At 32.1% G+C, this 12,757-nt stretch overlaps 1 protein-coding gene across 1 annotated transcript; it reads left to right on the plus strand.

Moving 5' to 3' along the window:
* The first annotated feature begins 8,846 nt into the window (after positions 1–8,846).
* Positions 8,847–12,469, plus strand: LOC7495323 (uncharacterized protein ycf23). The gene is made up of 9 exons (XM_002317259.4): positions 8,847–9,146; positions 9,464–9,529; positions 9,618–9,692; positions 10,340–10,402; positions 10,560–10,619; positions 10,920–11,009; positions 11,091–11,198; positions 11,763–11,885; positions 12,145–12,469. Exons 1-9 carry the CDS (start codon positions 8,949–8,951, stop codon positions 12,274–12,276), a joined length of 915 nt encoding a protein of 304 aa, XP_002317295.1. The 5' UTR covers positions 8,847–8,948; the 3' UTR covers positions 12,277–12,469.
* The last annotated feature ends 288 nt before the right edge of the window (positions 12,470–12,757 follow it).

The following is a 12,757-nucleotide window of genomic DNA, read 5'->3' on the forward strand; positions in this document are numbered from 1 at the left end:
TTAAAAAATATTAATATTCAATTATCCGTCGGTAAATCCGTCGCTAACGCGCCCCAATAAAAAGGCTGAATCCCCTTATTTCACAAAAGACAGACTCATTTCTTATTCTTCTTCTTCTTCTACTTCTTTTTCTTCTTCTTCACTATATGTAAAAAACATCAATATCTATTTCTTTCTCTTCTTTTCTCTCCTCATCCCCTTCTCTTTTTCTCCATGCTCGGGTATGTCTTCTTCTTCTTTCTTCTTTTATCCTCTTAGTTTTTTTTTTAATTAATATGCTTTACAAAAAAAAATTTCTCTTCTTAGCTTCACTTGCAACTACATTAAGGTAAGATTTTTCTTTTTTCTTCTTTTTTCATGATGTTTTTCACTATATTTGTTTTTTATTTTATTTTTAATTGTTTTTGTTCTTAATAATTGTATAAATGTTGTTGTGAGATTTGTTTTTTCATATGAAATCAATTTTTAGTTGATTTATTTATAGGATTTTTAAATTTTTAGCAATTGCAACTTTATTTTTTTCATATGAATTTTTTTAGTTGAATTTATTTTTTTGTTTTATTTATTTGTTGCAAATTTGTTTGAGTTGATTTTCTTATTTTTTTTTCCAAGCATTTTAAGTATATATTATAGAGTGTTGATTTATGTTAATTTAATTATTTTATAATTTTATAAAATGAATTTTTTTTAAATGTTTTTAAATAATTACCGACGGAATTACCAATGGAATTTCCGTCGATATATCCCTCGGTAAATCCGTTGGTAATAAAAAAAATATTATTACCGACGCGTCTGTTCCATCAGTAAATTCATCGGTAATAATATTTTTTTATTACCAATAGATTTACCGACGGACAAAAAATTATCGATGAAAGATTCACCAATGGAGCATTTCCGTCGGTAATCTTATTGGTAAATTAATTACCGATGAAATATGTGTCTTATGTCGATGAAAAAATTTCATCGGTAAAACAGTTAAATGTTGTAGTGTTTCTACCAAATCAATAGACGTGTGAAATTAATTCTTCATATATAGTTTACTTTTTTTTTTTTTGATAACCCGGGGTGTCCGGACCAGTTTGCGCGCACCACGACTATTCCCCGGGTCTACTGAACATCCTGCAAGCCCAGTAGACAGGTAAGGCACCACGGGAGTGACAGGCGTGCACATGGAAGATCGAACTCGGGACAGGAGCAAAGCAAGCCTCACCTGTTGACCACTGAGGTAGACCCTCAAGTGCTATATAGGTTACTTCTTGATTTAATTAGTCGAAGCTGAGAGAAAGATTACATATATGGACCCACCTTTCCGCTCAAGTATTGCATAATCTACTGAAAATCACGCCACTTAGCCGGATGATTATATAGTGTCTGCTAACATTTCGTAACAAAACCAAATTTCATAAATGTCATTTTCCTTTGCTTCCGCAGACGGCATGCCTCATTTTCCTCAGGTCTGCAATGTGCAGGGCTTGCTTATTCATGGGGTGCCCCATCAATGCAGCAACAGTGAGAGAAATCAAAATTTCCCTTGTAGTTTACAACTAAAATCATGAGCAACATATTCTCCTCTTGCGCAAGCTAGGGTGCACTCAATATCTACAATGACCTTTCTTAGATAACAAAATAAACCCTAGAATTACACCACACTCTTTGCAGCGCATTCACAAGAGGACGTTTCACAACCTTTTACCACTTTTCCCGCGTCAACCCTTCCTTTTTGTCGCATTTTAAAATCGGAGTCTTGCACCCCATTTGGTCTCCATCTCTCACCTAAGGATCCAAGACCAACTCTCTCATTATCAGAAATTAAAGAAGAAGACGACGACCAACTCTCTAACTATCAAAAAGAATAGAAGAAGAAGACCAACTCTCCCCCACTCAAATCCCTAAGCAATGCAACTCGTCAAGATAATCTTCGTTATAGCTATAACAACGGCTTTCTCCATCGCTCTCACAATGAAAAGTGTTGTCGAAGTTGAAGAGAAACAACCATATGAGCATAGTATTGATACATCAACGACATTGTCTCAAGGGCTTATCATGCATGATGAAAAGAAGCTAATGCCTTCAAAAAGGTTGAGTCGGTTCCTCACAGAAGAAAAAAACCCTAGAGCAGCTGACCACTGCTACAAAGACAATGAAATATGCCATATTCAGCAGGGTAAAAACCATAAATGTTGCAGCAACAAGTGCATGGACTTAAATACAGACAAACACAACTGCGGTTCATGCAAGAGAAAGTGTAAATACACAGAAGATTGTTGCAGAGGAGAGTGTGTACTGCTTTCTCTTGATAAGAGGCACTGCGGGAGGTGCAATAACCGGTGCCAGGACGGAGAATTTTGCGTCTATGGAATGTGTAATTATCCATAAGAAGGAATTGGGATGAGGTTCGTTATTTATTCATAATACAATAATAAAATAAAATAAAAAAACCCACATTTGGGTGGTTCTCCCACGATTTATATTGCTAATTACTTCTTTTTATAATGTTGATAAAAAAACGAATATAATTTTTTTCAACCCTCCAGGATTTATCTCTATGTAATACTACAATGAAATTTAAGTAACACGTATTTTTTCCTTATCATTGATCGCAATTCACACAACTTTTGGGTTAACGACGTCAAAGGGGAAACATATAAGAATATATTTTTGAGTTAATATAATTCTATGAATTCATGAGTTCTGCTCATTGTTTTCTAACTAAAATTAAATCAGATTCAAGTGGTGTGGTTTTCTTGGGATCGTTAATCATATTTATTCAAATGCAAAGAAAATTAATTCAATCTCCTCATATCCATTCCTTTCATGAATTATATATATATATATATATATAAAAGGGCGGATCTATATACAAGACTTGGGTGGGCTATAGTCCAGGTTAAAATTTTATCAATATATTTTTTTTGTACTATTATTATATCAATCCAAGTTACATTTAATTAAATTAGCTCAAGAAAAATAAGTTTTGTCCATAAAATTAGCAACCTTCTTTTTAATTAAAATTTCTATCTTTTTGAGTTAAGAGAGTCAAATTCAAAAATCATATTCCCATCGTGCTAGACTACTTATTGTTTGTCTACATATTTAACTCACAAAATTTAACAAAAGCAACACATCTTTCTTTCTCCATTTATTGTATGGTACTATCCATCACACAAATTCAACTCAATCTTGTCTTAACTACTAAAACATTACTTCAAACTTTAAAAGATGTTGGATTTGATATTCTCCTTGCACATGTGCAATCTGTTTGCACACAATATGAGATTGACGTGCATCATATAAAAGGCTACAAGTCATTCATGTCAGCAACAAGGATTGGTGAGAATTTACTAACATTGTCATTATAATATACTTAACTGAGCAATAGATTTTTATTTGGAAGAGTTGAATTCTAGATTCAATGATGGGACAATAAAACTTCTTGTACTTGGCTCTTTTTTAGAATCTAAGGATAACTTTAAATCATTTAAAGTTGATGTTATTTAAAGCTGATGTTATTTAAAGCTTGTTGATAATTTTTATCCTGAAGATTTCAATGAATAAGAGATGCATTTTTAAGATCTCAACTAAAGTATTATCAAATTGATTTGATTTATCATAAGAGCTTTCAGAATATGTCTACCATTTTTGAATTATGTAGATGATCGATTAATGAAAACAAATAAGTTGTAACACAATCATTTGATTAACAAGTTGATTCGTCTTATTTTGACTTTGCAAGTTTTCAATACTGCCACCAAAAAGTGAGCATTTTTAGCTATGAAGCATGTTAAAAATATGTTTCATAATAAAATAAAAGAGGAGTTCTTAGCATATTTTATGATGATTTACACTGAACGAGAGTTTGTTGAAGATATCTATTTAGATTCGATTATAGATGAATTTTATTCCACAAAACATCGAAGGGTGCAATTTCAATAGTGAATTTATTTTTACTTTCACTTCAATTTTATGTATTTTCAAATTTATTTTTTTAATATTTTGAGTCATGTATTTGAATTAAAATTTTATTGTTAATTTTATAAATTCATGTTCATGAGTTAATGATTGATCTTAAAAAAAATTATATATTTGTTTAGCAACCCAGGGCGGAATAAATTTCTGGCTCCGCCCTTGTGTGTGTGTGTGTGTGTGTGTTAGTTGGTTATTGGCTGCAATTCTAAAAGTACATAAATTGCAATTATTTTTATCCAAATTATTTTGTTCTCACTTTATGGTTGAAATAGTAGGTTATGAGCATATATAGAGGTTGTCACACTTTATGAATATATGGCATCGCAGTTTTGTAGGAACCGTTTGCTCTTCTTGGAGTATATTTTTTGTGTTTGAACAATACCTATATTTCTAAAGTTTCTTCATTTGTTCGGCTGGGACAATAACATGTGTGTGTGTGTTTAATAAGCATGCAAGAAATGTTCCTTTTTAAGAATTTACGAATTACCTTTGCGTCTTATGTAAAATCAGATTAGAAGTGAATTATTATGCGACCTTAAGCAAAGTCATCCTTTATTATCTATAACATAATGTTATTCTTCTAAGTGCGTGTTTGGCGCCGCGACTGCGACTGTGTTTACAGAAAAACATTATTGTCATGTGTTTAGTTACAATCTATTACTGTTTGTGGGACCATGACCATTTGCGGTTAAACCGCAAGACAACCAAAAGCAACTTCAAGCTGTTTTTTGTGCTGAGTTGCAAACTGTGTTTATAAACATAGTAAATAGAGACGCGTAAGAAGAAGAACAGAAACAGAGCAATGAACAGTGCATAGTGGAGAGCAACTCCCTCAGTTTACCACCGGCTTTCACCATTTCCACTGCCAAACACTAATCTTCCTCTTCCTCTTCCCCTTCTCCTTCTCATTCGTCTTCTGCATTATCCATTGTTCATGTTGCATGTGAACAGTGGAGAGCAGCTCACAACCGGCCTCCGCCGTTTCCACCGCCAGCCACTTCTCCTTCTCCTTCTCCTTCTCCTTCTCCTTCTCCTTATGCATTCTCCAAAGTTCACGTGAACAATGAATAGTGGAGAGAATCTTCAATGTTCATGGTTGGACTGGGTCCGACCCACATCTAAATGCCCAGTGTCTGGGTCCGACCCAATAAAATAAAAAAAATCCAAAAACATTTCTCAGATAATATGTTTTATTTGAAAAACCAGTGTTTAACATTATTTAATGACATTACATAATTATATTAGAAGAAGATCGCATGATGACGTAGCATTTGCAGAATTTGATCGCAATCCCAATTTTGTTCCTGATGATATTTTACCTGATGTTGTTGCACGCTCAGGAAGCCATGAAAACTGTAGTCTTTGTCAGATGGATCTCGTACGTGATGGAATTGCAAATAGTTTAATGGAACAATAAAAAATACTTTATATAAATTATTGTTTATTTCATGATGTAATAGCAGTAGTTAAATGTACAATATTTCAATTAAAAATCATTAATATTAATATGTCTTTTTTAGTTATTTTATAACCTCAATTTGAAAAGCATTATTAACCAAACACATTAAACTACTTTTTGTTCAACCTCAATTTCAACCACAGTTTTAACCAAACATATATTTTTTTCAAATCAACCTCAACTAAAAGTACTTTTTATAAAAACAACTTTTTTCAAACCACAACAGCTACCACAATTCCAAACACACTCTTAATAAAGATCTTTTCAATCGTTTTTATTTTTTTAAAATAAGAAAGTTTAATTCTAGTAAAACTTGAAGTGTGTGTATGTGTGTGTTATTAACAAAAACGAAAGTATGTAGGTTAAATACTTTAGCATTTTTTACTGTTCACCATCTCATAATTAATTGTGAATATTAACAAAAACTAAAGCATATAGGTTAAATACTATAACATGTTTTACTGTGAATTGTAATAGTGAGTTTTTTTTAAAAAAAAATTATTTTGGTCCTCAAACTTTTTTCTTATATAGTTGGGTCATTTTGAGCTCAAATTAGTACCCAATTGCATGTTTTTTTAGAACAAATGGTTGAATTGAAAGAAATAAGACTAAAGTGAAAAAAGCAGGTAAAATAGGTGATAATTTTAAATTTTATGTTAAAAGTTCATTTTAGCCTTACATGTTTTTAACTATTAGGTAATAGGTCTCTTTAATTTTCAAAAATTTAATTTTGGTGTCAAAGTTTATTTCCCACATTTTTAGTTCTTTTTTGGTTAGAGGACAGAGAGGAATTCTCATATTCTAGTGTAGAGAAAAGAAGTTGTTATTGACGACAATTCTAGCCATCAATAGGTTGGATTTAATGAGGTAGATTTGACCGCGAGAATAATTTTGGGTTTGAGATGTCTTTTTAGTTTGTTTTTGAGATAATACTCTATTAAAATAGTTTGATTTTAAAATGTATTTTTTGTTTTGCCAAACATGACTTTAATCTAAATTAAATAAATATTTTAATTTTTTAAAAGATCATCTTGCCATTAATTTCAAGTTCCCCATATTTTTTAACCCCTTCATATTTAATATTTGAATTTATAATCTACACGCGATGTATTTTTTTAATATTAAATAAATCAGTTTCCTTCTATAAAAATAATAAAATATCTTTTTTTTAAATACAATTTTATTTTAAATTACATACAACTAAATTTCTAAAAAACTAAAAAGAGGAGCATAATCATAATCTTGCCCTTAAACTCTACTTCTTCTTGCTTTTGTCGGCGATGGGCTCTGTACCCCCCGCAGGTGGCTAGAAATGCGACAACCAACGCTACAGTTGCCATCTAAGAGTGCGAGGGATTGCCCCTCGCGCTGCGCAGCCTCCAACGTGAGGCTTCTTCCTCGAGATAGGCTTCCAGCAGCGCTTGACAGTGCTGGCGTGAGGCTTTAGCAGCAGCTATGGGTTGCTGCTGATGAAGCGCTGGCAACCTCTCACGCCTGGCACTACTTACAGCAGCGCCCATGATAGCCATGAAAATTGACCTTTTTTTTTAGAATTTCTGGTAAATTCCGACCAAAATATCATATCCTAGCCAGATTCAAATAATCGAGTCAAATATGATCAAAACAATAGCAATTTATATTGGTTTTTAAAAAATACAGTAGAGAAAAAATAATTTTAAAAAAATAATTTTTTCACATAAAATTAATTCAAAATTAATGTGAATAACAATTAGAATATGCAATAATCCTAATTGTCTAATGATTACTTTGATACCAGTATTTCAAAATCCTTATACATAGCAGAAACTATAAATTTAAAATCTTTTCAAGAGTTTCAATGATCTTGTTAGATAAATTTAGGGTTGTTTAGGGTTTATATAATGAATACTTGAAGATAAATTTTTTTTTTTTTACTTTGAATAATTGCTTTAAGGTTGGGTTAATGTAAACCACTATCTAAATGTTCGGCTTTTAACAGTAATCTATACGAACCACTAGTTAGAAATCTCTTAAACCCTTTTAGGTGAGAAAAATTCTTATATATTTAAGTGCTAACTTTTTATATATATTTAGGTATTTCTATATTGTACTCTTCTAACATGAAATAAGAGACATTATTTTTTATTTATAGGCAAACTTAAAAACTCTATAAATAGCAAAATATTAATTTTTCACTTAAATAATATCACATATATTATTTTAGTCTAATTTTAGAAATTTATTTAATTAAGTCCTTACTTGATTGTTTCTAGGTCTAAAATCATAATTCTATGTGTTAATTACATTCTAGTCCTTAATTTCTAAAATTTATTTACAATCAAGTCACACTTGATTAATCATCATTTTAATTTCTGACCAATGGTTCTTATATGTATGAGTCATTAGATTCTCTAATAAGTTGACCAAAATATAAATTATAAAATAAAATAATTTATTATTAATTCAATAATCGATTGATTTATATTTAAAGATCAAGTACAATATCTAGCAACCTATTATGATCCCTTAAATATTAGAAAAGTAATAAGTAGTTTGACTTAACATTTCAGTGATTGGTTTCTCAATATAATATTATTATTGCTTCATCAACAATGTTATGATTTAGACATTATAGCATGAAGTGTGTCTACTCCGTCAAATTATGTTTGCTCTTAACACCATAGTCATTGATTCTTTGAATAAGTTTTGAAACTATTTTGAAATCTCATTCCACCTTATGCAAAAATTTACAATCAATACTATTTGAGAACAAGTAAAATGTTTTTCTTAATTCACCTCGAGTAATGAATCATCTCTTGATTACTTAAATATCTTTATATAGTTCATAATATACTCAATATTTATTCATTTGTTACCCTTGATTAGGACAATGTGTAACATGATCATAGCATAACATTCTCTATATAAAAAAACTCAGTGATTTCAAGTCTAAAAATCACTTATACAACCGTCACGTTAGTCTTTTTATAAACAATAATGATCTCTTCATATGAAATTCTATCAGAGTCAATTCAGTGTACATGTTATCTGACAAGTAACATATTAGTTCTAGATATCCCTCATCCCTCATCCCTCAACTTATTAGTACAACTATTTCATTTCATAAAGGAAAGAATATAATATGTATCATTCTTAACTACTCTAATTAATATCCAGTTTTAAGAGAGTATTGGTCAAGAACATTTTATAAAAAATACTTTGATGCAATAATAATTTTATAATTATAATAATTTTATTTGTAAAATATTTTTGTTTCAAAAATTTTATTATTATAGATTTATTAATCAAATATTTAATAAATACTAAAAATAAATAAATTTTTATTAATAAATTAAATATATTTAGATGAATAAAATCTGCGTAACTATTTAATTGATTATCCCTAATTGGAACATGATCTGTAAGGTTACAACTTAGAAGAAGCCAACAAAAATATCTGCACTTGAGACGTTTAAAGCTGCTAATATCTCTTATCTCTTCCTTCGATTTCCCACCTTACCTCGCCCGGATAGTTGAGAGAAAAATGTTTTCTTCCTCAGTCTGCATGCCGATTTCACCATCTTCCCACTCTCTCTTGAAAGCAAATCACAATCCTCTTCAGGGATCGAAACCATCATGTTCTCCTTCGAAAATAAGAGCTTCTTATTTGACTACTCGAGCTCTTCTCTCAACTACCAAAGAAACAGTGTTGAAGGACTTCCATGAGCGAAGAGCTCTCAAGGCATAGCTAACCCCACCTTCTTTGTTTCTTGCATTTATGTCTTTTGTAGCTTCTTGGTTATTCTTTTTTGAAGTGGACGTTCCCGTTTTACTCAGGAAACCCAAATACCTAATAACCAGATATTTCTCTTGTTTCAGCAATGTCATATATACAATCATGATGTTCAAAATTCTGTTTTCTTTGCTTTGAGAAAATCCCATCTTCTTTTAATCTTTTCCTTTGAATGTCATGGATTTTACACCCTTCATCTGGATTCATTTTGAATTTTGGCCTTTCAATTATATTTGAGAACTATATTTTTGTTGTGTCCTCTACAGATTATCTCAGGTTTGCAGAATTTTAATAAAGAAAATGTTGCTTCAGTTGTTACTGCTGCGGACAAGGTTTGCAGAGATTCTTTGTTATCAGATATATAAGTTGCTGCGGTTTTTTATTTTATTTTATTGCGATCCAATATCATTAAATGTGCAGGGGGGAGCAACTCATGTGGATATAGCTTGTGACCCAGAATTAGTGAAGCTTGCCATTATCCTAACTTCCCTGCCTGTAATATTTCTCACTCTTTAAATGGCTATAGCTTGATTCTTCTTTTTTTCGTATTATATACATAATCAGAGAAAACTTTCTAATAATTTTTAGAAAACTATTTTAACTGGGGAGTCTCAATGACTTTCATATGCACATGCTTATATATCGCTTCTATTTTATCACATTTGCATGTTTTAATTTACTGAAATACGGATTAGATGACATTCTAGGTGTTTTTACCACAATATATCTTTCTTAAAGCTTACATGCTTTTCATGTCACAAGTAATGGTCCCTTCAACACCAGATTTGGAAGTTCCGGGTTGGTGCAGGGTTCCTCCCTTCATAATGTCAGCAATAAACTAAAGAAAAATAGAAAGGGGAAATGTCATAGAAACAAGCATTTTGTAAGACCAAACCACTAATTGGCATCTATTCTGGCCTTAAATCCTGATGTTAGGATATTTCAGTGATTTGTTTGCACTATCAAAACCGTCAATTGCTGCCCAATGATCGAACTTAAAGACCTTAATTCTTAATAGCAAGATCCTGATAGAGCTGAAAAATGTTCAGAGTCGTGCATGTAGATATAGCTCCAAACATGTTCAAAATCATACATACCATTTTCTTTTTCTTTATTTCATTTGGAATTTCCCAAACTTGCAGGTTTGTGTTTCTTCAGTGGAACCAAGAGCATTTCTAGCTGCTGTTGAAGCAGGAGCACAGATGGTTTGATCACAAATTAACTCATTTGCTTTCACTTTATTTTTTACGCAAATCTTTGATCTTGGACATCAATGGCTTCTTAAGGAGGCATATGTAAGCTGAAATGCAAAATGAGAAAGCAATTGTGTTGCCATGTTAACAAGACTGATGGTCTTTACAGGTGGAAATTGGAAATTATGATTCGTTTTATGATCAAGGAGTGGTTTTCTCTCCAGAGAAGGTATCAATCAACTCTTTATATGATCATGAGAAAGTATTTTCTTCAGTTATAATTGATTTCTGGGGTTGAACCTTACTCTACACGGTACTTTGAGCAAATACTGTTTCCAATTTCAGGACTTTCCAGTTCTCAATGTCATCAATTATCTACACTGTATAGTCCATCCTGTTCCCAACATCTGTCACTAATGCCCCAAAATAAAAAGGCCTCGGATATTACTTTTTCCAACTGTCCAGATTAGTCTTTCTGGTTTCTACAGTTCTGTTTCTGCTTTCTTATTTATAGAAGAAACTTGTGCAGATATTAAATCTGACAAAGGAGACTAAAAGGATTCTTCCATCCGTGACATTATCAGTCACTGTTCCTCACACCCTAAGTCTCCCCGATCAGGTAACAAGCAGCACTCGTCTATTATGGAAGGAAAGCACTATCATATTTTGTGCACTGATATTCTTTTTAAATGGAGAACAGGTCAAGCTTGCAGAGCTATTAGAACAAGAAGGAGTTGACATTATACAAACTGAAGGAGGAAAGTGTTCTAATCCTTCAAAATCTGGTGTTCTAGGTTTGATTGAGAAGGTAATGCAAAACAATCTTGCACTATTTATGGAACTTTTTGATCATAGAATAATTGCGGAGTAGGAAAGGAAAATAGGAAAGTTTGGGTTTCTTAAGCAACTTAATCAATTTCTGGACCAAGCTAATTTGAAAGAAAAAACCAAGAAGGATAGGGAAATGACTCATAAAAAGAGAACAAAACATTGGATCAAAGAGGGGAATTAAGCCCTGATGTTCTACATGAAAAATAGACATTTGGTAAAAAAACTCATTTTTGGTTGTTAAAAATTGCAGCTCATCCTTCCTTCCTCATTTTTGCTGTGATCATGTCCTAAATTACTTTCGAAATGTTTGAGTTGCCATTCTAATTATCTGGTAATACCTTAATGTATATTTGACACATCTGATTATGAGTTGAAACTGCTGATGTTGAAAAATATTAATGCATTCAGAATACAGAAGTTTCGTTATTTAAGTGTGAGTTTTTAATTAATTATTCATAAAAAAGCTAGTTTTGATTGTGTATTTGTGATATTTCTTTTTTTCTTTTTCTATTTAAACTTACCAGTTCGCATTTCACTGTAGGCAACACCAAGCTTAGCAGCAGCATATTCCATCTCAAGGGCTGTGAAGATTCCAGTTATGTGTTCATCTGGACTTAGTGCAGTTACAGCACCAATGGCCATCACAGCAGGGGCAGCTGGTGTGGTATGAAAATTAATTAACTTTCATGAATTTGATCATTCACAACTCTACAAAGTTGTGCTACATAGAATCATTTCCTGTAGAAAAGCCAGCTGCTGTAACGCTGCAATCAGGGCTGTGCATGCACTCCATACATCTATGGGGCAAACCAAGCACGATGTGCTTGCTCGTTCCCAATTGCTGCAGCACGCAGGCACCACTGCAGTTAACAAATTCTTTACTCCTGAGAATAATGCTGACATTAGCATCACCTTTGAAACAGGGAGTCGGCTCAGCAATTAACAGGCTAAATGATGTGGTGGCAATGATTGCAGAAGTCAGAAGCATTGCAGATTCATTAGGCAGTTCAGCTGATAGACGCACCAAATCTGAAGAAAAATCTGTGACATTGTAATTAGTACATGTCCTGTGACTTAGGAAGACACTAGTTGATCAAGGAAAGCACGAGCAGAATATCAAAAGTTCCAGCGATTAAACAGATGCGAGTATAATAAAACAACGTAGAATTCCCGCATCTATAAGTTAAGGAGCATTCAAGACTATGAGATATGATAGCAATCAAGAAGAAATTTGCAAGATTTCAACCATTCCTTCTTCTTTCTCTTCAATCTCCTCTTTCTCACTCTTCACTTTCCATAGCCATCTCTCCTTTTCCTTTCCAATTTCTCTTCAATCTTGTGTTTTCTTCACAAATCATCAAGAATTATTCATGGGTTTTTCGCTTGAAGAAGGAATTTTGGAGATTTTATAGAGAAAATAGAAAGTTTTCATTTTTTTTTCCCTCGTGGCTGTTTAGCCGATTATTATTTACAAAGGGAGAGAGTGATGGATTTTTTTTTTTTTTTCCTTTTAGCATAGATTTGTTAGTGGGCGAC

This window comes from Populus trichocarpa, chromosome 11 (genome assembly GCF_000002775.5).
Source record: "Populus trichocarpa isolate Nisqually-1 chromosome 11, P.trichocarpa_v4.1, whole genome shotgun sequence".
Classification (NCBI taxonomy): domain Eukaryota; kingdom Viridiplantae; phylum Streptophyta; class Magnoliopsida; order Malpighiales; family Salicaceae; genus Populus; species Populus trichocarpa.